Source organism: Priceomyces carsonii (assembly GCF_900007245.1).
Source record: "Priceomyces carsonii strain CBS4050 genome assembly, scaffold: Debaryomyces_carsonii_scaffold_3, whole genome shotgun sequence".
NCBI classification, from domain to species: Eukaryota; Fungi; Ascomycota; class Pichiomycetes; order Serinales; family Debaryomycetaceae; genus Priceomyces; species Priceomyces carsonii.
Genome location: NW_026946676.1, coordinates 1,318,638 through 1,340,478, shown reverse-complemented (window position 1 = coordinate 1,340,478; position 21,841 = coordinate 1,318,638). Strand labels below are relative to the sequence as shown.

General features: G+C 37.7%; 15 protein-coding genes across 15 annotated transcripts; 9 read left to right on the top strand and 6 right to left on the bottom strand.

The window, feature by feature from the left end:
• Positions 1 to 54: 54 nt before the first annotated feature.
• SAP30 (aspartyl protease SAP30) lies at positions 55 to 1,176 on the bottom strand (the record flags this gene model as incomplete). The annotated part of the gene is made up of 1 exon (XM_062953162.1): positions 55 to 1,176. One exon carries the CDS (start codon positions 1,174 to 1,176, stop codon positions 55 to 57), a length of 1,122 nt encoding a protein of 373 aa, XP_062809992.1.
• An 847-nt stretch (positions 1,177 to 2,023) lies between these two features.
• On the top strand, positions 2,024 to 3,736 carry CDH1 (Cdh1p; the record flags this gene model as incomplete). The annotated part of the gene is made up of 1 exon (XM_062953161.1): positions 2,024 to 3,736. One exon carries the CDS (start codon positions 2,024 to 2,026, stop codon positions 3,734 to 3,736), a length of 1,713 nt encoding a protein of 570 aa, XP_062809991.1.
• Positions 3,737 to 4,031: 295 nt separating this feature from the next.
• On the top strand, positions 4,032 to 5,501 carry ARO8 (bifunctional 2-aminoadipate transaminase/aromatic-amino-acid:2-oxoglutarate transaminase; the record flags this gene model as incomplete). The annotated part of the gene is made up of 1 exon (XM_062953160.1): positions 4,032 to 5,501. One exon carries the CDS (start codon positions 4,032 to 4,034, stop codon positions 5,499 to 5,501), a length of 1,470 nt encoding a protein of 489 aa, XP_062809990.1.
• A 163-nt stretch (positions 5,502 to 5,664) lies between these two features.
• Positions 5,665 to 8,552, top strand: HIR1 (Hir1p; the record flags this gene model as incomplete). The annotated part of the gene is made up of 2 exons (XM_062953159.1): positions 5,665 to 5,701; positions 5,776 to 8,552. The coding sequence occupies 2 exons, from the start codon at positions 5,665 to 5,667 to the stop codon at positions 8,550 to 8,552; spliced, it is 2,814 nt and encodes a 937-aa protein (XP_062809989.1).
• A 69-nt stretch (positions 8,553 to 8,621) lies between these two features.
• On the bottom strand, positions 8,622 to 9,251 carry PRCAT00003247001 (GET complex subunit; the record flags this gene model as incomplete). The annotated part of the gene is made up of 1 exon (XM_062953158.1): positions 8,622 to 9,251. The coding sequence occupies one exon, from the start codon at positions 9,249 to 9,251 to the stop codon at positions 8,622 to 8,624; it is 630 nt and encodes a 209-aa protein (XP_062809988.1).
• A 211-nt stretch (positions 9,252 to 9,462) lies between these two features.
• Positions 9,463 to 10,296, top strand: CKB1 (casein kinase 2 regulatory subunit; the record flags this gene model as incomplete). The annotated part of the gene is made up of 1 exon (XM_062953157.1): positions 9,463 to 10,296. The coding sequence occupies one exon, from the start codon at positions 9,463 to 9,465 to the stop codon at positions 10,294 to 10,296; it is 834 nt and encodes a 277-aa protein (XP_062809987.1).
• A 151-nt stretch (positions 10,297 to 10,447) lies between these two features.
• On the bottom strand, positions 10,448 to 11,131 carry PRCAT00003245001 (J-type chaperone; the record flags this gene model as incomplete). The annotated part of the gene is made up of 1 exon (XM_062953156.1): positions 10,448 to 11,131. One exon carries the CDS (start codon positions 11,129 to 11,131, stop codon positions 10,448 to 10,450), a length of 684 nt encoding a protein of 227 aa, XP_062809986.1.
• A 163-nt stretch (positions 11,132 to 11,294) lies between these two features.
• PRCAT00003244001 (U2-type spliceosomal complex subunit) lies at positions 11,295 to 11,975 on the top strand (the record flags this gene model as incomplete). The annotated part of the gene is made up of 1 exon (XM_062953154.1): positions 11,295 to 11,975. The coding sequence occupies one exon, from the start codon at positions 11,295 to 11,297 to the stop codon at positions 11,973 to 11,975; it is 681 nt and encodes a 226-aa protein (XP_062809985.1).
• Positions 11,976 to 12,176: 201 nt separating this feature from the next.
• Positions 12,177 to 12,854, top strand: PRCAT00003243001 (uncharacterized protein; the record flags this gene model as incomplete). Its single annotated transcript, XM_062953153.1, has 1 exon — positions 12,177 to 12,854. One exon carries the CDS (start codon positions 12,177 to 12,179, stop codon positions 12,852 to 12,854), a length of 678 nt encoding a protein of 225 aa, XP_062809984.1.
• Positions 12,855 to 13,011: 157 nt separating this feature from the next.
• MUQ1 (ethanolamine-phosphate cytidylyltransferase) lies at positions 13,012 to 14,203 on the top strand (the record flags this gene model as incomplete). Its single annotated transcript, XM_062953152.1, has 2 exons — positions 13,012 to 13,084; positions 13,134 to 14,203. The coding sequence occupies 2 exons, from the start codon at positions 13,012 to 13,014 to the stop codon at positions 14,201 to 14,203; spliced, it is 1,143 nt and encodes a 380-aa protein (XP_062809983.1).
• A 96-nt stretch (positions 14,204 to 14,299) lies between these two features.
• Positions 14,300 to 14,569, bottom strand: STF2 (Stf2p; the record flags this gene model as incomplete). Its single annotated transcript, XM_062953151.1, has 1 exon — positions 14,300 to 14,569. The coding sequence occupies one exon, from the start codon at positions 14,567 to 14,569 to the stop codon at positions 14,300 to 14,302; it is 270 nt and encodes an 89-aa protein (XP_062809982.1).
• A 656-nt stretch (positions 14,570 to 15,225) lies between these two features.
• On the top strand, positions 15,226 to 16,116 carry SOD6 (Sod6p; the record flags this gene model as incomplete). The annotated part of the gene is made up of 1 exon (XM_062953150.1): positions 15,226 to 16,116. One exon carries the CDS (start codon positions 15,226 to 15,228, stop codon positions 16,114 to 16,116), a length of 891 nt encoding a protein of 296 aa, XP_062809981.1.
• Positions 16,117 to 16,232: 116 nt separating this feature from the next.
• On the bottom strand, positions 16,233 to 17,840 carry PRCAT00003239001 (uncharacterized protein; the record flags this gene model as incomplete). The annotated part of the gene is made up of 1 exon (XM_062953149.1): positions 16,233 to 17,840. The coding sequence occupies one exon, from the start codon at positions 17,838 to 17,840 to the stop codon at positions 16,233 to 16,235; it is 1,608 nt and encodes a 535-aa protein (XP_062809980.1).
• A 317-nt stretch (positions 17,841 to 18,157) lies between these two features.
• On the bottom strand, positions 18,158 to 19,627 carry PRCAT00003238001 (arginyltransferase; the record flags this gene model as incomplete). The annotated part of the gene is made up of 1 exon (XM_062953148.1): positions 18,158 to 19,627. One exon carries the CDS (start codon positions 19,625 to 19,627, stop codon positions 18,158 to 18,160), a length of 1,470 nt encoding a protein of 489 aa, XP_062809979.1.
• A 174-nt stretch (positions 19,628 to 19,801) lies between these two features.
• PRCAT00003237001 (transcription factor IIF subunit) lies at positions 19,802 to 20,968 on the top strand (the record flags this gene model as incomplete). Its single annotated transcript, XM_062953147.1, has 1 exon — positions 19,802 to 20,968. The coding sequence occupies one exon, from the start codon at positions 19,802 to 19,804 to the stop codon at positions 20,966 to 20,968; it is 1,167 nt and encodes a 388-aa protein (XP_062809978.1).
• Positions 20,969 to 21,841: the final 873 nt, after the last annotated feature.

The window sequence follows — 21,841 nt, the reverse complement described above, 5'->3', positions numbered from 1 at the left end:
GATGATTTAAGTTTTTCCAAACCTCATTAATGAATCTTATATCTTTGTCTGATACTAAACTTTACGTTTGGAATGACACACTTTGGTACTGGAAGATGCTGAGGTGGTTGTCCCAATTGTAGTTTCGTATTTATTTTGGTAAAATGAAGTATATGTTTTTTCATAATTCGGAGCATTCTGTGTTGCTATGGGATACGAATTTGCATCCAAAATGGCTCTTGGACTCGACAGCGTAGGATCTTTTTTGTAAGGAGCAAAAAAGATACTATTGGCTTCTAAGTCATAAACCGTGTAATAATATTTAAGTACTGCGTTAGGTAACGCTCCTTCATAGCTATCAGTACCGATTTCGACTGGGTACATTCTGAGACTAGCATATTTCTTATTATCAACCACTTTAATATCATCAACAATTTCGAGCATTGGAATAGATATTATAAATCCAGTTATGTCGAAGGATAAGCTATTTGCCTTGACAGTGGAATATAAGAAATATTTGGTATCATTATAGACTTTGAAATCTCCTAGTAATGTGCAAATGTTATCTATTATTGGCTGCGAACTTGCAAATACGTTAGAACCTGAGTCAATAGCATAGATTAATCTCTCATTTGAGATAATAATGCCGTTAAGTTTTGCTGAGTTCACAGTCACTGCTAACACGTTGTAATACTTTCTTGTGGCATTGGGGCCCATCTCAAGAGCGACTGGAGTCTTAATAAGTGGAGCTTCATACACTGAAGTGTCAACACCCCCGAAAGTGATTGAGGGACTCAGCCCTTTTCCGTATATACTGTAGATATTAGTATGTGTAACACCTGTACTTTTTAACCTAACGGGTAGATTTTCATATTTGTCGAAAGCTTCGTCAGTATCATATCCAACACCTACTATTCCGAAATATGAATCGAGATAACTTTCTGACGTATATCCGAATTTTAGTTTCCCAACACTCCAGTCCTTAGTTTTAACAACGTCCACTACTTGCTGAAGCTTAATTGTATTGGTTGTGTAGTAGCCAGTGTCTGCATTCACTCCTGTAAACTTTAGACTTTTGGATTTTTTAGGATTGAATGTTGACTTCGATACAACCAAATCAGAAGATCCGGTGTCCAATACAGCATCATTAATCAACTGACCTGGTGTACCTAGCAGGAATCCAGTAACGATATACATGGAGTCCTTGTATTTTAGATTAATTTTTGCTATTCCTTCTCGGTTTGCAGGAGCTGCAAAATACGATGGGAGAAGAAACAAAAGAAGAAAAAAGAACATCTGGGGCGCTGAAATGCTACAAGAAGATACAAGTGCTGTTTATTCGAAATAGATGCTGATATATATTCGAAAAAGCAGTTTCGTAGTAACTGTATCGATAATAACGCAGTTTCGAAGCACCTTCCAAGTTGGGATGTGGCAATGGGAAGTTCTTTAAAGTGTACCTGCCTAACATTTGTATCCCTTGTCTCAAATTGAACTAAACAAGGATTTGATTACATACTGAATCAATCAATTTCAACGCTAAGAGCGGTAGAGATCAAAATAGACGAGTTTATGATCAAAAATATGTGATCCGCTATATTTCGAAACGACATTCTGGCCACAACAATGTGGAGAAAAGAGAAAAGGAATAGTTTTTAAACTTCTTTTATTTCATATACATCAAGCATTAGATTTCGGACCACAGTCTCATGCAGCCTTGATTGCTTGTCTGCTAGTTCCTCCTTTGCTTGTTCGTTTTTCATATTGATGGATTTTCATTTTTTGATCTATTCACGTGATTTGGACATTGTAGCTCCAGTTGATAATAGAAAAGGAGGAAGCATATAATATCATCAGTTCTACTATAAAATATTTACGAATTTCGAGGAAACGAAATACATCATCATTCCCTTGGCCCGTTTTTGCTTTCCGCTCATTAATTGATAATATAAAGGTTGAAAGAGAGCTTCTAGTATAATATAAAAGAAGGAGCATCAGAAAATTCTCCCCAGACTGTTTGTTGCTTACAAACAAGGTGAATCAAATGAGTCAACAGAATAATAGGGAGGGGGGTTCAGGCATAGCGAGGAATATACTTCAGACTCCACGCTCACCTTCCAGGTCAACTCGTCGAAGAGATCCTCCCAGGATGGACGAAGGGGTCAGTTTTTCATCTACTTCACCAAGGCGAAGAAACCAAAAATCAATTTTCAGTGATCGTTATATCCCTAATAGGACTGGAGTGGACTTGCAAGCAGCATTTAGTCTCTCCAATGAAGAGGTATTACCTAATTTAAGAAATAAAAGTGCCGATAATGAAATAGAGATCAGGAAAGAGGAAGAAGCAAACAGAACCTTTTCAACAGTCTTGAAGGCAGAGCTATTTGGTGATAACGTTCCGATGGCAACAGCAGATTTGACTCCTAGTAGTAGAGGTGCCTCTAAACAACCACGACCAAACAGCACTGGAACTTCAAGTACTAGTTCAACTTCTCAATTACCAGGTTCAACATCTATGCCTGATATGCAAAACACTCACGCAAACAGTGGCTCCAGAACGCCGCCACCAAGAACTTCATCAGCACATAATTTATCCACAACTGCTATTAATCATGATCTCGAAGATAACATAACAAACACGCCAAGACGAAAGACGAACTTGTTCACTTACCAATCACCCCAAAAGACAAGACCAATATCTCGAGATTTACAGAACGAACTTTATTCTTTATCTCCCGTCCGCCAGGAATCACAGAAATTGTTATTGTCACCTCAGAAAAAGCCCCGAAACATCTCGAAGGTTCCTTATAGAGTTTTGGATGCGCCCGAACTTTCGGATGATTTTTATTTAAATTTAGTAGATTGGGGTCAGCAGGATGTTTTAGCAGTAGGATTAGGTGATAATGTCTATTTGTGGGATGGTGCGACGCAGTCTGTTGACAGATTATGCAACTTGTCTAATAAAGATAAAGTGACTAGCTTAAGTTGGATTGGTTCTGGAACTCATGTAGCTATCGGTACATCGAAAGGTTTAGTTGAAATATGGGATGCAACAAAGATGAAATGCGTTAGAACTATGACGGGACATAATCTCAGAGTAAGTTCTTTGGCGTGGAATGAACATATTCTCTCTAGTGGATCTAGAGATCGCACCATATTAAATAGAGATGTGAGAATGGAGAGCCACTACGTTAATAGATTTGAAAGTCACAAGCAGGAAGTATGTGGACTCAAATGGAATTCTGAGAATAAACTAGCAAGCGGTGGTAATGATAATAAGTTGTTCATTTGGGATGGTCTAAACACCAAGCCGCTATATGAATTTAATGATCATACTGCCGCTGTTAAGGCCATTGCCTGGTCTCCACACCAGAGAGGTATACTTGCATCTGGCGGGGGTACGGCTGATAAAACCATCAAAACTTGGAACACCTTAACTGGAAATTTAGTACATGACGTTAATACTGGTTCTCAAGTCTGTAATCTAATTTGGTCTAAAAACTCTAATGAATTGGTCTCCACTCATGGTTACTCAAGGAACCAGATCATTGTATGGAAATATCCGTCAATGCAGCAGCTTGCTCAGCTCACTGGACATACTTACCGAGTTTTATATCTCTCATTGTCGCCTGACGGTGAGACTATAGTCACAGGGGCTGGGGATGAAACATTGCGTTTCTGGAATGTTTTCGAAAAGAACAAGAATGAGGGGCCACCTTCTTCGGTCTTATTGGATGCCTTTTCTCAACTTCGTTAAAGATGCAACGCTCATTCTCATATTCCTCTACGTAAAGTAAAAGGTTTAGCACTGGTTTATAGACTTACAAGGCTTTAATTAATGAACGTTAATGTGTTACTTTATATTTCTCGTGTCAATTTTTCTCCTTTCTTGTTAATACTGACTCATATTTGTTATCGGTCTATACATATCGGGACGGAGCCGCGAAAAAAATTAGTCAACTTTATTCTGAAGCATAAAACATTTAAATATAAACTGAAACAGTTTTCTCTTACTTAGAATTAGACTAAATTATAACAAGAAACTGAAGAATATGACCAAGCCCGAAGCAAAAGACCTTTCCCACCATTTGTCTTTAGAGGCGAAATCTCGGAAGGCTTCTCCATTAAAGACTGCTTTCAAATACTTTGGACAGCCAGGAATGACATTCTTGGGTGGAGGATTACCCTTGTCTGACTACTTCCCATTTAATAAAGTCACTGCAGATATTCCAACTCCTTCGTTTCCAAATGGGATAGGTGCAAAGATCACAGATAGTGATAAGACGGTCATTGAAGTGTTCAAGAACAAAGCTTTGAATAAACCTAATGAGATTGAACTTTCAAGGTCATTACAATATGGCTACACAGAAGGACAGCCAGAGCTTCTCAAATTTGTGAAAGAGCACACCGAAGAGGTTCACAAAATACCTTACTCTGATTGGGATATACTTTTGTCTGTCGGAAACACTGAGGCATGGGATGCAACATTAAGAACTTTTACTACGAGAGGTGATACAATTCTTGTTGAAGAATATTCCTTCAGTTCTGCTTTGGAGACCGCTTCAGCATTGGGAGCTCATACCTTCCCCATCGCAATGGATGATGATGGTATTATCCCGGAGAAGCTCGCAGAGGTTTTGGCAAACTGGGTTGGGCCGATGCCAAAGCTTTTATATACTATCCCAACAGGCCAAAACCCAACTGGATGCTCGATTAGTGCCAAAAGAAGAAAGGCAATCTATGACTTGGCTGTCAAATATGATTTCTTGATCATTGAAGATGAACCTTACTACTTTTTGCAAATGGAAACTTACACTACTGACAAATCCGCAAGAGAATCCAAGCAAATTCACAGTCACGATAAATTCATTGAAGCGTTGGTAGATTCGTATCTTTCTTTGGATACCGAAGGTAGAGTTATCAGATTAGATTCTTTCTCCAAGGTTCTAGCACCAGGACTTAGAGTAGGGTGGATTGTCGGACAGGCTCAACTCATAGAAAGATACTTAAAATTACACGAAGTCAGTATTCAATGTCCAGCGGGCCTTGCTCAATCTTTAGTCAATAGCTTGCTTCAAAGCTGGGGCCACAAAGGATACTTGGATTGGTTGATCGGCTTGAGAGCTGAATACACTCACAAAAGAGATGTTGCTATTGATGCGGTTATAGAGCACTGCCCCAAGGATGTTGTCACATTTGTTCCTCCCGTCGCAGGTATGTTTTTCACAGTTTCAATTGATGCCTCAAAGCATCCGAAATTCAAATCGGATTTCAATGAGGATCCATTGAAAGTGGAGAATAGTCTTTTTGAAAAATCTGTTGAACATGGTACCTTAATGATTCCGGGGTCTTGGTTCAAAGTTGAAGCTTCTTCTTCTGAACCTCAAGATCATGTTCCTGAAAATCCAGAGAAGAAAAATGAAATCTTTTTCAGAGGCACTTACGCCGCTGTACCACTAGACGAATTGGCCATTGGTATCAAGAAATTTGGAGAAGCTATAAGAGCGGAGTTTGGTCTTTAAATAGGAATTAAATTTAGAGTTCTTTTTATTTATATGAATATCGTAATCTTTGGCTGCGCATTTTTCGATCTCTCTATGATAATTGATCGTCGCACTGGTCAATAAACCTAAAAAGTTCTATGTATTGTAATAATCAGCATAATCATCTGGTAGTGATTGTTAGATGCATATTTTAAAACTTCCTTGGTTTGGCCATAATGGTAAGTGAATTCGAAAGCTAATCTGAATGATAATTCATAAAACTATGAAACGTAGAGATACTAATATTTTCTAGTCGATGATAAACACATTGAATGCTATTCAGTTAGCATTAATTCCAAGGGAACTAGACTAGCGTCAGGTGGACTCGATGGTAATGTCAAGATATGGGACACTGATACAATAGTGAAATTCAAGAATATTAGTGGTTTAGACTCAGAAACGTCCCAAGATATGAAGAGCCTACCATCTAAATCTTTACGTCGACCACTATGTTCTATGAGTCGCCATAATGGGGCAGTAACATGTGTAAAATTCTCCCCTGATGGCAGGTTCTTGGCTTCCGGGTCCGATGATAAAATTGTTTTACTATGGGAAAAGGATGATTTGAACCAGCCGAAGCAATTTGGAGAGGTAGAACAAGACCTAGAACATTGGACTGTAAGGAAGAGGTTGGTTGCCCATGACAATGATGTCCAGGATTTATGTTGGTCCCCAGATGGAGCTTTGTTAGTGTCTGTGGGATTGGATAGACTGATTATTATTTGGAATGGGTTAACTTTTGAGAGAATAAAACGATATGATATTCATCAATCGATGGTCAAAGGTATTGTGTTTGACCCTGCCAATAAATTCTTTGCAACTGCGTCGGATGATCGAACTGTTCGTATATTCAGATATCATAAGAAAGCTAACGAATACGGAAACTACGAGTTTCAAATGGAGCATATAATCATAGATCCATTCAAGAAATCACCTTTGACGTCTTATTTTAGAAGGATGTCGTGGTCCCCTGATGGACAGCATATAGCAGTACCCAATGCAACCAATGGCCCAGTTACATCAGTTGCAATCATAAGCAGGGGTAGTTGGGCGACAGATGTGTCGTTAATCGGACATGAGGCACCATGTGAAGTTTGCTCATTCTCTCCAAGACTATTTGAAGTCAAACCCCAACAGAGGGCTAATCACGATGAGCCTAAGTTCTCCACCGTTTTGGCAACTGCAGGTCAGGATAGAAGTTTGGCCGTATGGAGCACGTCAAATACTCGACCAATTGTAGTGGCGAAAGAGATAACGGAGAATTCCATTACCGATATATGCTGGTCTCCGGATGGTGAAACGCTTTATTTCAGTAGTTTAGACGGATCAATCACATGTGTCTCTTTCGAAGCAAAGGAGCTAGGGATTGTCGTTAGCCAAGATATGAATAATTTACAGCTTCATAGGTATGGCGCCGATAGAGAATCCACTCTATTCCCGGAGAGCATTGAGCAATTGTTGTTGGAACAGAAATCTGGCCTGACGGAGCAAAAAGTAGAAAAGAAGGTTTCAACAGAACTTGATGGACCTCAATTGATTGTTAGCTCTCCAGATAAGGTAGAAAGTACAAAAGTTACTCCAAACAAAGTCGCAACAAAACATAAAGTTGCACCCAAAGTTACAATCACAAAAGATGGTAAAAAAAGAGTTGCTCCTATTCTAATGTCATCCTCTGCATCTGCAAATAACTCTTTAATTTCTGTCAAGCGTACTGCCGTGTCAAATTTTCAATTTAATAGGAAGTTATCTCAGACTGAATATCATCTTCCAAGGTTAGGAGTCCACACATCTGTTCACGGAATTAAGGAAAAGAGTACGCATGAACCTTCGTTAAATAATGAAGCTACTTACGACCCTATTAATGATAATGAGGATATGGGAATTGATGAGACAAGCATTAATAATCAACAAAACGTATCAGGAATGGTTTTGAAACGCCAAAGAAACAAATTGAAAAGAGCCATGATGGAAACAAGATATCCTAACTGTTTAAAAGCGGTTTCAGATCTATCAGAATCTTTATTTAATAATCAACTAACTTTGAATCACGAAATAAATTCAATGTTAAGTAGCTCTAAAGAGAACTCCATTGATATCGCTAATAGTGCCTCTGTCGAAATTGACGAAGATTTAATCTTCTCAGTAATAGTCAGTGGAGTATTCCATTTCGAAAATCCAGACTTTACGGAAGATGCATCCCCAAGGTCAGTAAGATCTACTATCGAGGTAAGAAATGGACAGCCTTGGTCTGAAGATGAAGAAGATGCGGAGCAAAACGATAAAGTTGACTTCCAAGATCCCACCATTGTTATCGTAACGACCAACAGAGACCATAACGAGAGAAAATATATTCTTTATTTTCCATACAAGATCCAGCATGCCTTACCGTTTGTAATTGAAGGGTTATTGACATATTATGTGTTGGTCTCGTTCAATGGAACTATTCAAATCATCTTAGCTGAATCGGGAAATTACCTTTGCCCAAGTTTTGAAATAGGCGCTAATCTTTTAATGGTCAAGCAACGAGGAAATTATTTGATGGTTTTGACTAGTACTGGTTTAATATATACTTGGAAATTATCTGCTACTCCAAAAAGTTTGCAGGCAGTAGTGAAAGGTGTTTCCATTGCAACAGTTTTAAATAATATTGAAATCCCTGAAGCAGAAAAATCTTCAAGAAAAACTTCTTTACTAGCTACCCCTAATATTCGGATCCTTGAGATCAATGTCGCCGATGGAACACCACTAGTGGTTTTAGAAAACACAAACAATATCTATGGATATTCGATACACTTGAGAACCTGGATATTGGTAATGGATTCGTGGTACTATTTGTCCCAAGATGCTTCGAATCCCTCTCCAATTACAACAAATGCTGCTATCAACTCGCTTATCCAATTAACCTGCAGCTCCTTCAAAAATGATCTAGCAAAAGAAAAGATTAACAATTATGTTTTCACAGAAAAGAACGAAGAACTAAAAGACGTTATGAAAACAAAATTTAATGAATTGATAGAATTTGTAAATTAAAAACTAAATCTACTGTATAATTAATGCAAGTTATCCCTTTTATAGTTTTTGGTGAATAATAATTCTTCTCTAATCCTTTTCTCCAATAGGAATCTCATTCTTTAAGGGCTCTTCGGGCTCATCAACTGATTTAGAAAAAGGGAAGCTTAATAAGAAGAATAAGTCTGATAAAACAGAATTAACAGAAAAGATGTATACCGTCAACCCTATACCTCCCACCTGAGTGAATGGAAGAGCGAGAAACCACTCTATCAGAGGAGGAAAAACACCTTTCGGTAAGTAAAATAAAACTGTCTTTCTATACCAATATCTTATGAACCAAAGAGGAATTGTGGTTGTAAGCATAATAATAAAATTCACATATTTTGTCAAAACGCTCTTCTTCAGTATTAATTGCTCATTTAATGTCTTAAGCTCATTTGTAAGCTGATCTGATTTTCTATTCAATTTTGTCCACCTGGCGTACTCATCTTGTGCACTAATTGACTTCTTCTCCTTATTCACTTCGTTCAACTCCTTTGATTTGGCGGCTAAACTGCTGATTTCGGCATCTCCGATGCTTACCGCATACTTCCTATAACCATACCATGCCCAATCTGAAATATTGCCTTTACCCACTAATGTCGTCAACTTCTGGAAAAATAGCACTAAAAATACGACGGCTAACAATGTGGCCGATTCCAAAGAGAACACTAACATACTCAAAATACTTGTTGAATTATTGAACCAGTTTTAGTCACCACGCTTTTGAGCAGACTTTTCAAGATTATGGAGACATTTAGAATTGTCGATATTACCCATGTTACACAAAAATAAACAACTTCGCATTTCTGCCATACTAATTCTTTAAAGGATGGGCTGACACAGTTAACATTAAGGATCAGAAAACAAGAATCTAGTTATCTAGGATATGTCTAGTGATATAGAGGAGGATTACGTTCCATGGATTCAACAGTTCTGTGAACTATTTGGACATGACTACTTTGTTCCTGTCTCACAGGATTTTATTGAAGACGATTTCAATTTAACAGGGTTGTCACTGCAAGTGCCATATTATAGAGAAGCACTTTATACAATATTAGACTACCAAGTAGAAACATCAGAAGATAACAATAATTCCAGTGGTGGGGCGAGTAAGAATGGAAAGACTGAATTACCTAATAAGTCATTGCTTGCACACTCTGCCGAATTATTATACGGGTTAATACATGCTCGATATATTATATCGAAACCAGGATTAACTGCAATGGCTAGTAAATTTGAGAGGAACGAATTTGGATCGTGTCCAAGATACTATTGTGATGGGATGCACTTAATACCAGTAGGATCGACTGATATCCCGGGTCAAGAAACAGTTAGGTTATATTGTCCTTGTTGCAATGACATTTATTTACCATCGAGTTCAAGGTATTTAAACATTGATGGCGCTTTTTTTGGTACGACGTTTCCTGGTTTGTTGATCAAAATGTTTCCAGAGATTGAAAATCAATGTAGAATTAGGATAAACAAAGTGAATCAAAATGATTTCGGTTTAAGACTCTTTGGTTTTAAAATCAATGAGCTAAGCGCAAGTGGCCCGCGTATGAAATGGCTAAGATCTAACCCCCGAAGTGACGCTGAGAGAGAAGAATACGAGAACTGCGAAACTAGCATACCTAATGGATATAATTCTGATGGTCAGTCTAATAGTGAAAGTGGCATAGATGATGATGATGACAAAACAATGGCAAGTGAGGGTAGTTGATGATGTCTTGCAGATCTTTGTACCCTTCCCTTTCAAGCATAAAATTTTACTACTGTAATGCATATATATTATCTTAATTTTTGCTAAGTATGGAACGATACAATGTATAAACGGAATAAATTCTCTAACTAATGACTAATTTTCAAACAACCTAATGTGTCAAGTGAACTGGCTTGCCAGGTTCCCATTCCTTTATGCCATTCTGGATATTTACCCAGTATTTTAATTTTATGGCCTCCATTGTCACAGTATCCCAATCGATTTTGGGTTCTTTCAATAAACTGTCTATTACGTTTTCACTTTGTACTATTCTGGCATCATTTTCATCCTTCAAGTCATCCAAGTGCTCCTCCAGAGTTGCCGTCTCCAATGACTCATGTGCTTCCAATACTAACATAAGCATTTCCTTATATTCTAATGCACTTTCAGGAGAATTAGCTTGATACTTCGCAATCAAATCATTCGAAGTCTCCTTAGTTATATCCAAGTGCTCGGGATGATTAAGCTTAATTATGTGGGCTATTCTGTTGTAGGGACTCCTAAGAGTGATATATGCTTTGTTCACGGTTGATGAATAGTCTTCTTTGGTTTTGCCCCCTTCATTCTTACTTAATATGCTAGATCCAAAGACGACGTCAGGATGGCTCTGACCTTGAACTTGTCTGTATTCTCGCTGAAGTTGCTTTAAGTTGATCTTAAAAGAATCTTTCGGAGGTCCTCCATGAGGAAACGTCTTTGGAAAGATATCGAAAAATGATTTTATTGTCTGAGTCTGTCCATAGAGTCTAATAAACACTTTACCGCTTTGCTTTCCAGCTTGAGCAATTCTCCACATTATGCTATGCTAAGTTCGTAGTGTCGAATTAGGCATCTAAGTATCTTCCGGAAGCAATCAGTTCTGTAAAAATTTCAGACTGCACGAAACCCTTTAATATTATAAATCAAATATCATAGCTAATTACAATTTATATGTAATGACTTAGAAATGCTTAATAGGAATGTTCAAGAAAAGAACCATTAGGCGGTCAAAATCTGATGCTAAGAGAAAGCTAGATTTCGAAAGCGATGGCTCGGGATCTGAAACCAACTCTGAAGCTAGTATCAGGATACCACAAAGAGAGTTCAAAAAGAGGAAGCATCCCAACGGCAAAAATGAAGGAACTACTTCAAAGAGCTCTGTGGGATATTTTGAAACAAGCTCGAAGAAGGAGGCAGAACCTGTAATTCAAGGGCTAGCCTCAGACGAAAACTCAAAACCATCTAGCACTTTGAAAGGTGCTCCGCAAAATATCAGGACAATTACAATAACGGACTTTCAACCAGATGTATGTAAGGACTTTTTACAAACTGGTTACTGCGGTTATGGAGACACTTGTAAGTTTTTACATATTAGAGATGAATCGAGACAAAAAAAGCCTATAGAGAAGGAATGGGAAAATGTTACGAAGACGAAAGCGAAACCCAATCCCAAAGTAGACCAAATTCCATTCAAATGTGTACTTTGCAAAGAGGACTATAAAAAACCTGTTAAGACCACTTGTGAACATATATTTTGCCAGACCTGTCTCTTAAGCAGAATCAAGTCCAAAAACAAAACTACATGCTTTATTTGCGGCAAGGAGACTGGGGGAATCTTCTCTTCTGTACTGCCCAAAGAACTAGACTCATTGATAAGCTAATGAATTGTACAATATTATTTCACTAAGTTTGAATGTATAGATGTAGCCTGGAAACTAAGACGGTTCCAAATTTGGAGTCCGCGATACTTTATCCGATGACTATGACCATATAATTGCCACGTACTTAGAAAATGCATAACTTCTAGCATATATTGATTTTGAATTTCTACGCACAACGACGACGTAGCTGTACTTCTAGACATGTCCCAATTTCAGCAACAGTTGCAAGGGTTGCCAGGGTATGATCTTGTTATGGACAAGTTCAATGATTATGCGGAGGACCATTTCAATAACATTAATCCATACGAAGATGAAGGAAGAAGAAGAAAATTAGGACCCTATAGTACACCAGAGGAGCAGAAGCTTTGGAAAAAAGTACAAAAGAAGGCTTGGATTCACGACAAGTGCTTTCTTGGTTCCTGTGGTGTAGGTATGGATTGCGGCTTGGGTTTAGCTCCATTAGTGGTTTTTCTTTTGCCAGGACTTGGCCCTCTTTTAATGTACGTGGTTCATACACGGTTGCTAACTATGGTAGAAAAAGAGATGCAACTTCCAAACAAGCTTATCGCAGAAATGCAAGGAGAAATTGTTTTCAACATGATCATCACTTTTCCTCCAATCATTGGCTCATTTTTCAGTTGGTTATATGGTTGCTCAACCAGGAATGCTGGCCATATATATAAGTACATGGAGCACGTTGGTAAGCTAAGGCAGGAAAATAAGGTGCCTACATACTCTGGACCTATATCAAATCCAGCTTCCCATCCAGCTTCGCATTCTAGGAGTGCTGTTCCTTCAAATGGCCCTAATGGAAGGAGATACAATAAACATAACGACAGGAATTTTGCACAGAGTGAACAAAGGACAGGGTTTGTTTGAACGATAGTGTGATCTGAGGAGTTCTCTATTAAACTACGCAGCCAAAAACATATTAACGTTTTGTAGTAAAATTTCGGAGTGAGCATTTGCATAATTTTTTCATAGTCATAATCTCAATATCAATATAATATTGATAAATATTTTGCCATTCTTAACAATGTATGAAAGACCAAAAGGAATAGAAAACTGTAGAATTTGGATCGATGGATGCTTTGATTTTGCGCATCACGGTATGTCTTCTCGAATCATCGTACTATATAAGTAGTAAAGTACTAACAGGTATGGGCCACGCGGGTGCAATGCTTCAAGCAAGGCAATTAGGAAAAGAATTATACGTTGGGGTACACTCAGATGAAGAAATATTGCTTAATAAGGGTCCTGTGGTGATGAAAATGGATGAGAGAGTAACAGCTGTTGAAGCGTGTAAATGGTCAACAGAAGTAATTCCAGGAGCACCATATGTTACTGATCCGAAAATAATGGATAAATACGACTGCAAGTATGTTGTACACGGTGATGATATCACTACTGATGCAGATGGAGAAGATTGTTATCAATTAGTCAAGGATTTGGGAAGGTTTGTTGTTGTTAAAAGAACGCCTAATATTTCCACGACAGATTTGGTTGGGAGAATGCTACTAATGGACAAAGTACATCATTATGCATCTCTTGAAAATTGTAGAGATGTCAAACAACATGATTTGTTCAAACAAGATAATTTAGAGAAGTTCAAGGCGTATGCGTCGGACGAATCTGGATTGCAGCTAGGTTCTAGCGTGTATGTAAATTCCTATGGAAATTCAGAACTCACTGCATTGTTCTCCTCTCCAAAGCCTTTTCATAAAATTAGTTACGTCGATGGTGGCTTTGACCTTTTTCATCCAGGTCACATTGAATTATTAAAAGTAATTGCCGGAAAAGCAAAGGAAGATGGTTCGAGTGTGTTGGTTGGCATTCATGATGATCCTACGATAAATAAAATTAAAGGGCTCAATTATCCCATCATGAATATTTTCGAGAGGTCTTTGTGTGTCTTGCAATGTCGTTATGTAGATGGTATAATATTGGGTGCCCCTTACAAGCCATCTTCAGAGTTTTTGGAGAAGATTCCAGGAAAAGTAATCAAGGTATATCATGGACCAACACCGATTATTGACAACGCTTACGATGAAACTAAAGAGCAAGGCTTGTATGCGAAAATCGGGAGGCACAAATATGACGATATGAATACACAATTCATTGTTGATAGAGTTTTGAAGAATAAGGAGGCATATGAAGAAAGACAAAAACGTAAAGGTTGGAAAAGCGAAAGAGAATTATTGCTACAGCAGCAACTGGAAAGTTATTGAAAAGCTTCGTAAAATGTATCTTTAGACTATTTATATCGTAAATTCGTACTACAATTCATATTCCTCATAAAGTGATATAGTCCAAGTTTCTGGACTTCAACCTTGTAAATCGGTTTCCAACTTGTCATTCAAGATTCTCATGTTGGCTTCATTCAATTGATGGTTGGAGTTTCTTCTTTCTGAGCGACCGAAGAAGTTGAAATCTTCATTTAACTCATCTAATTCATCTCCCGGTTGACCCCAATTGTTCTTTCCGGCGCCCATTTTCTTTACCTTCTTTGGATTCATATTGGTCGGTCCTTTATGCGTAAACCATCTAGCTTGACCCTTTGCTTCGTGAATTGTCCATTTATGAGTTTTTGACATGCTTAATTTCTTCTTATTTGTTAATTTATTTCTTAGAAATAATGTTTGAATACTTCGACGAGATTTCAACTTTCTAATTCTTGATCAATATTTATAGTCATGATCTTGTGACGTAGACATTTCTAGAAATCGCTCAAAAAGTGTGGGGTCATGATATTATGCTCCTTTATAGGAGGCTACGCTGTATGCAGTATAAGACGAAAACGGTTGCATTCTTTTTTGATTGCAAAATGAGAAGTACAAAAGACCTCTAACTCAACGCTTTAAAGAGTCTGACCTACAAGTAACTCTATATAACGTTATCCATTCCTATAGTAGTTCATAGGGACCTTTCAAAACTTGGACTGTGTCCAATTGAATTAAATACTTTAATTTTATACTTGGTCGTAATAAACTTCTTATTTTAGGCATATTTTGACTAAAGTACATGTAAAAGAGTTCAAATCCCTATATTAAAACGTGTTAGTTGTGTAACTTGGAAGAACACAATCATATACTGCAAAAGTGATTCAGAACCACAAAAACTCGGCTTTGACTGCAGTTATTGTATTTGTGGATGAGCCTAAACTGTCTATAAATAAGACAAGAGAGCAGCTTCAAAAAGATAAATATTAAAGTTACAGAAAGAAGACAGAAGACAAACAGCGAAATAAAAAATGCAACTCAGTTTTTCGTACATAGTTACGGCTATGATGGCTAGTTCAGCCTTAGTTGCTGCTGGCAAAGCACCTAAGATAAAAAAGAACCCCAAGGATGTAGTTGCAATTGCTGACTTTCCTTTTGGATTTGACCTGAAGGTAAAGGGAAACATTGTTTTCACAGCAAAGAAAGGAAAAGCGGTTAAGGTTCACGTTGACATGACTGGGTTACCAAAATCTGGTGGTCCGTTTGTGTACCATATTCATGAATACCTGGTGCCAGAAGATGGTGATTGCGATGCTGTGGGAGATCATTTCAACCCTTACAATGCACCTCCAGATTGTGATAATCAAAAGAAGGATGCTTACTGCCAGGTCGGAGATCTATCTGGTAAACACGGTTGGATAGACACTTCTTGCTTTGAGACAAAGTACGTCGATCCATATCTATCATTAAACAAGAAGTCGAAGTCTTATATCGTTGGTAGGTCTATCGTTTTCCACTTTGCGAACTTGACTAAGTTTGCATGCGCTGACATCCAGTTGGCATCAGATTTGAGGGTCGCAAGCTTGTTGGAAGAATATGAAGAAAGCCATAATGAGGATTTAAAAGAGCTTTCAGAAGTCACCGCCGAGGGATACGTATTTGATGAAGAGGAAGCACTCCAATCTGAAGAATTTGAGTCTAACGAACCTCAATACAAAGATTACGTCCCAACGATGCCAAGTCCCCTCCATTATAAGAACGTTACATCTAATTTGACGACTCCTCAGGGCAGCGGACAAGCAGGCGCTAGCAATCTGTCCAATGCCACAAATCACCAATCTCCAAATTCTGAGAATGGTTCATCGCTCAAAGGTCTTGGAATTTCAGCCATCTTAGCATGTGTGGCAGGATTATTAATCTGAGTGGTGAAGCCAAAGCTACACATGTCAGTTTTTTGGAATTAACGTTGAAAAATTTAAATTTGATGCAATTTGAACATCCAGGGAATTATTATCTCTATTCTATATATTATATCAGTTTACTTTTTAAGTATTTCCTTTTGACTTCGTAGCCCATATCTAACTAATGCCTTAACTCTTAATGTCTCACCATATCGAATCAATATAACACTACAGACTAGCCCCAACCATAGAATAAAAGCGCTGATTGTGCATGACCATCCAACGCCTATACTATCAATACTCCTCAAACAAGTTGCTGAAGCGACTGCTCCAGCGAGATATCTTGAAAAATAACTACTGGCAATACCATCTCCATGGAGTTCTGGCATTGAGTCAACACAGTAGGTATTGGTTGCTGGAAAAATGCACGTCTGAGCAACTCCACTTAAAAACATGAATATTATTGGTACAGCCATACCTCCAACTTTTTTCTCGATTGACCAGCCGTATATCAACATCGATACAGGGTAGACGATTCCTAACGGAATCAAGACGGTTCTTAGTCTGTCTTCAGGAACTCTCCTACCACGCTTTTTGATATATCTTTTTACAACATAGTCTGCCCAACGACCACCGAAAAGACTACCAATGAGATACCCTACGCCAGGAGGAAGGTAAAATAACCCACTATAGATGGGCTCAGTTAGGTCAAACCTTGGGTCAACAACTTTTCTTATAGGCGTCAACAAATTATACATATTGTAAAGAATCGCAATACTAATATAGCCATTGATCGATAAGTTAGGATACTTCAATGCAGTCATAATTCTAAGAGGATTGAAGCCTATGAATACGAACTTCTTCTTAGGGTTTTCTTTTCGAGCTTCTCTTAAAATTATTGAATGTTTAGTTTCTTCTAACGTCTCAGGCAAAAAAACTAGGGCCATTACAAATACGCTACAACCTATACCTGCTAAAACCCAAAAGATGACCCTCCAACTTGTGAAATTAACTATGATACCACCAATAACACCTCCAAACCCAGTACCAACTTGTGATCCCATGACTATATAGGACATATTAGTTCCTCTTAATACCGGTGGATACAAGTCTCCAACAATGTGACCACCAATACTGAAAAAGGAAGTACCAAATAAGGCTGTTAACGATCTGAAAACGTAAAACATTGCCAAGTTTTGAGAAACTGCAACCAAGATCGTCGTAACCGTAAAAAGAGAACAGCACCATAAAAATGTATTTCGCCTACCATAAATATCGGATAGAGGTGAGAACACACAAGGTGAAAGAGACATAAATATGCAATATACCGCACTAGAAATATTGATCACTTCAGCAGTGGTATTAAACCGTGCTGCAATCTCAGGAATAGCCGGTAGGAATGTTAGACTTGACAACGGTGACAAGAATCCAGAAATCGCAGCAATGGCTACACATAATCTCTTTGTTCTCTCAGGAAATCTAGAAAATTTCTTATCGCTAGATATGGACATCGACTTCTTCAAATTGGCCTCTAAGTCTTCAGAAGTTTCATTATTTGACGGTACGCTCGATCTCTTAGACTGAATTCTAGAAAGGTGTCTAGAAAGTGCATCATCTGCGACACTTCTCAAGTCTAATGGTATAGCTTCGCTTTGATACCCTGTTTGATCGTCAATTATTAATTCATTTTCTGTCGCTAGAGAATTCAAGCTATCAGAATGTAAGCTATCGTTATCGTAGGCCATACTCCAGCTCTATAGTTTAATAAGAAAATTATTCTTCAACCTTTTCATAAAAGTTCTTTAGATGTGGGGGTATTGTTTGTTCAGCCCCTCAGTCGCATCGCTCGCATCTTTCTGTTTGGGGACTGGATGAATAGCAGATGGAGAGCGCACCAACTCATACCTGAATGTATTTTATCTTATGATGTAGTTCATCGTCTAACTGCTTTATATCATACTCTCGACTGCAAACACACCTATCATTTATGACTTTAAATGTTTTTATATTACTTTCATCATGAATTAGGTTGCATCACAAACCTGTCTATAAACTATTTACTTTATGTCAATATTATTGAATTCTTCACCTTATCTAACCCGTATAATCTGATACAGTCTATGATCACCCTTTTGGAAGAGCCCTGTAGGTCATCAAAAGGAGCCAGGATCATTTGTTGCGACTTAAGTGCATATATATTCACAACGAAGGTGTGGCCAATTACGTTCTCATTGAGCCACACTTTTATTTGCCATAGGGGAATAAGACCTGGCACTACGGACGGTATTTCTTTGTCTAAAGACCTTGTATTAAAATTAACTCCATAGGTTGACAGAAGCTCATGAGCAATATTTTCAGCATTCAAGTATAGCTGTTCATTACCGTATAGTGAGTCGCTTATATTTTTTAGACATTTCCCTTGAAACTTACTTGGTGATTCTGATTGAGGAAAACTGGAGTTTTGAACGCCGATTTCTTTCAGGAGGTCAATATCAATATCTTCGTCTTCTATTACGAAAAACTTACCATTTTTTATAAACGGTTGTAGCTGAGATATGGGGAAGTATGTCTCGGTACAAACATCTAAAAGCTCACCCCCGAACTTCAGTTTGTATTGCATTTTCGGACAATCATCAATATAGTAACCTAGGTAATACCAATCTAAGTTGAGGTGATCACATATCATCAACTCTCTCAAACCCGACAAGGTACCAAGTGACAAGTGGGAATAGTCCGGATCCCAAATGAAATAAATAGACGACATGCCGGAGGGTAAGAGATCAACAACTGAGATTGCTATTAGTTTTCCATCGAGGTAATAGCAGTCATGTGCTGAGCCAACATAGCGATTCACCCTACCACTTTTACTATTCTTATCCACTGTAGTCCAGGAATTTAAATGATCCCAGTCAGCAGTACATTCGTCTTTTGGGAACGGGTTATCACATAGAAAACGTTTGAATGACAGCTTTGAAATATCTTCCGGATCATCATTATGTACTTTGATTTGATACTTCTTGTACAATTCAAATTTCTCATCTGAAAACTTGGAGGGTCCAAATACTGTGTAAAATCTGGTGGATTCCCTCTCCGCTTTAACTAATGAATTCAAGTCAAATGCAGAGCCCTTTTTTGACAACGTTTGACTTTGAGGGCCATTGATTGCACTTGTTGCTCTAATGAACCTATTAATAGTTTTCCTGTGCTGCTTGTTTATCTTCATCTCTTGTAACCTTGTCCTAATTGTGAACAACCGACAGCAGTTTCGAAGCATATCCTGTTTATATAGAAAAGTACCCGATCTCCTAAATCCTCGATTAATAAGGTCATCATATTGCTGATATGTCATTTGCTCAACCTGGGATCCAATCGTAACATGTTCTGCTTTGGTAGGAATAGATGGCAATTTCTTATCTTTGAAACTATCTACAGCATAAAAGTCAGATTTTTTGCAATTGCAATATCCACAATGTTGACTCACCATATAATATGGGCCCGTTAAGACCATTGGGACATCATACGCTTCGCTCATTCTCGCTATAGTCCCGCCGTATCTATCTGATTTTATTTCGTTTAGCAATAGCAGATTTTGTGTAATTGGATATTGTAGATGCGATTTTTACGTTTTAGACATTAACGTTTATAGTGTTCTTCTACTCCGAATTTGTCATTACATTATTATTTGGGCAGAAGTTATTACCAAGTTATGGGAGGATCTTCAAAAACAAGCCCAATAAAGAAATCTAATAAACCGATTACTGGGGTAAAAGTTGAAGAAGAGCAGAGTGTAATTAAACCAAATGGTGTAAAGGAGACAGCATCAGATGCAGATGGCGATGGGGCAGACCATGGAATCTTGTCAGATCCAGAGGATTATTTAGAAGAAGATGAAACTTTAGATTTGGATTTGACCAATGGTGCTCAAAAAATTTGGTTAGTTAAATTGCCACGTTATTTATCAGACTCTTGGTCTAATGAAGGTGCCAGTGGGGCACAATTGGGTACTGTCAAAATCAGACATACCAATAATAAATTGCAAGTGAAACTTATGCTCGACGAGAAGCTCAAAAAGCCAAACATAGCTCTGGAATACAATATCAGCATGTTGAATACCCAAGTAAACAACTCGTATGTGTTCAGTGAAGAAAACTTAAAAAAGTTTAAACAGGAGTTGACAGAAGTGGGAGATATGCCAGAGCAACCTACATTGCAACCTGTCGACAAAAAGAAAGGAGTTGTGAAACCAAACTCGTATTTTAGAGTTCAAAAAAATAAAGATGGCAGTCCTTCAACGAAAAAGTACGTCCCATATGTCAAAACCATCCCTAAGAAAACTGCGTTAGTAGGAAAAATATGCCATGATTGTCAAATAATTCCCTCCAAAGAGGATAAAAATTACAGTCAAATTTTGTCTGGCAGAAAAAATATACAACCTGCAAAGCAACGACCTAAAGTCACATTGTTAGATGAGATTCCAGGTGTTGTCCAATCTAATGCAGGCCCATCTATTAAAGGTAATAATACATCTGTCTTTCTTAAGTCAAGCTTAAGTAAAAATAAGACTGGTGAAGGCAGAGCCATAAGGATGCCGAAGAAGGATTTGTTGGATTTGCTTTTCAGGTTATTCGAGGAATACGATTATTGGTCCATGAAGGGACTCAAAGAACGGACAAGACAGCCAGAATCATATTTGAAAGAGTCTTTAGACTCAATTGCTATTTTAATCAAAAAAGGGCCATACACTAGTAAATATAGTTTGAAGCCAGAATATAAGAGATTGAGAGATGCAGGTAGAACCACGAACCTAGAAGAAAATGACGAGGAAGAAAACAAAGATGAGGGCGATGATATTGAAATGGAAGATGTCATTTAATTCTTCCAATGGAATTAAATATAAAAGCTACATTAAAACGAGTAACAGATTAACATATATTAAATACATAACATTTAACTTACAAGTTCTTGATGTCTAAGGTTGGTGGCAAAGATTGTTGCAATTTCTTAGCCTTAGAAGCATCATTCACAACCAAAGTGTATTGATATCTAGAACCTCTAACTTTAAATTTAGTTTGTTTGAATTTCTTACCATTAGAGTTAATCTTTTGGTTTACTTTGACGACAGCTGACTTGATGTCAGATCTTCTTGCCAATTCAACGAATTCCTTGATGTCTTTGATTTCACGCTAGAAGAGTTAGTAAATGCTCTTATAAGATTGACTAGTAATAGTTTGTAGATCCATGATTTCGACCGTAACTTCACATTTCTTTCGCCCACTTCAAAACCCACGTAACTTGTGTTTCTAAGTGCTAAGATCGATTTAGGTCCCGCCTATCTCTTATAGTTCTTGCATATTCAATAGTCTTCGTAGTCTCTCTTGTACTATTTTCTTGAACTTTTTTGTTTACAGTATTCTTGGTAATCATTCAATCAAAATATACGGAAATATAAAAACAGTCATTGTAATCAAGATGTAATCTAAACCTTGCGATACATACAGCCATGTCTACTAATTTTTTATGATAATTGGTGCTTAAGAAACCAAAGTGTTGTAGTATTAAGGCGATGTGAAAAATTCCTTCAACAGTACCGAGAATAAAAAAACTATCATCACGTGAGCATTTATTCTTAACTAATGCGGGTAGAGCCCTAACGGTATTCAGATGATGAGTGAATACAATCAGAGATTCAATAAAGTAGTTATAAATGCTATAACGTCGATGTTCTTATAAATATATAAGGTAATGT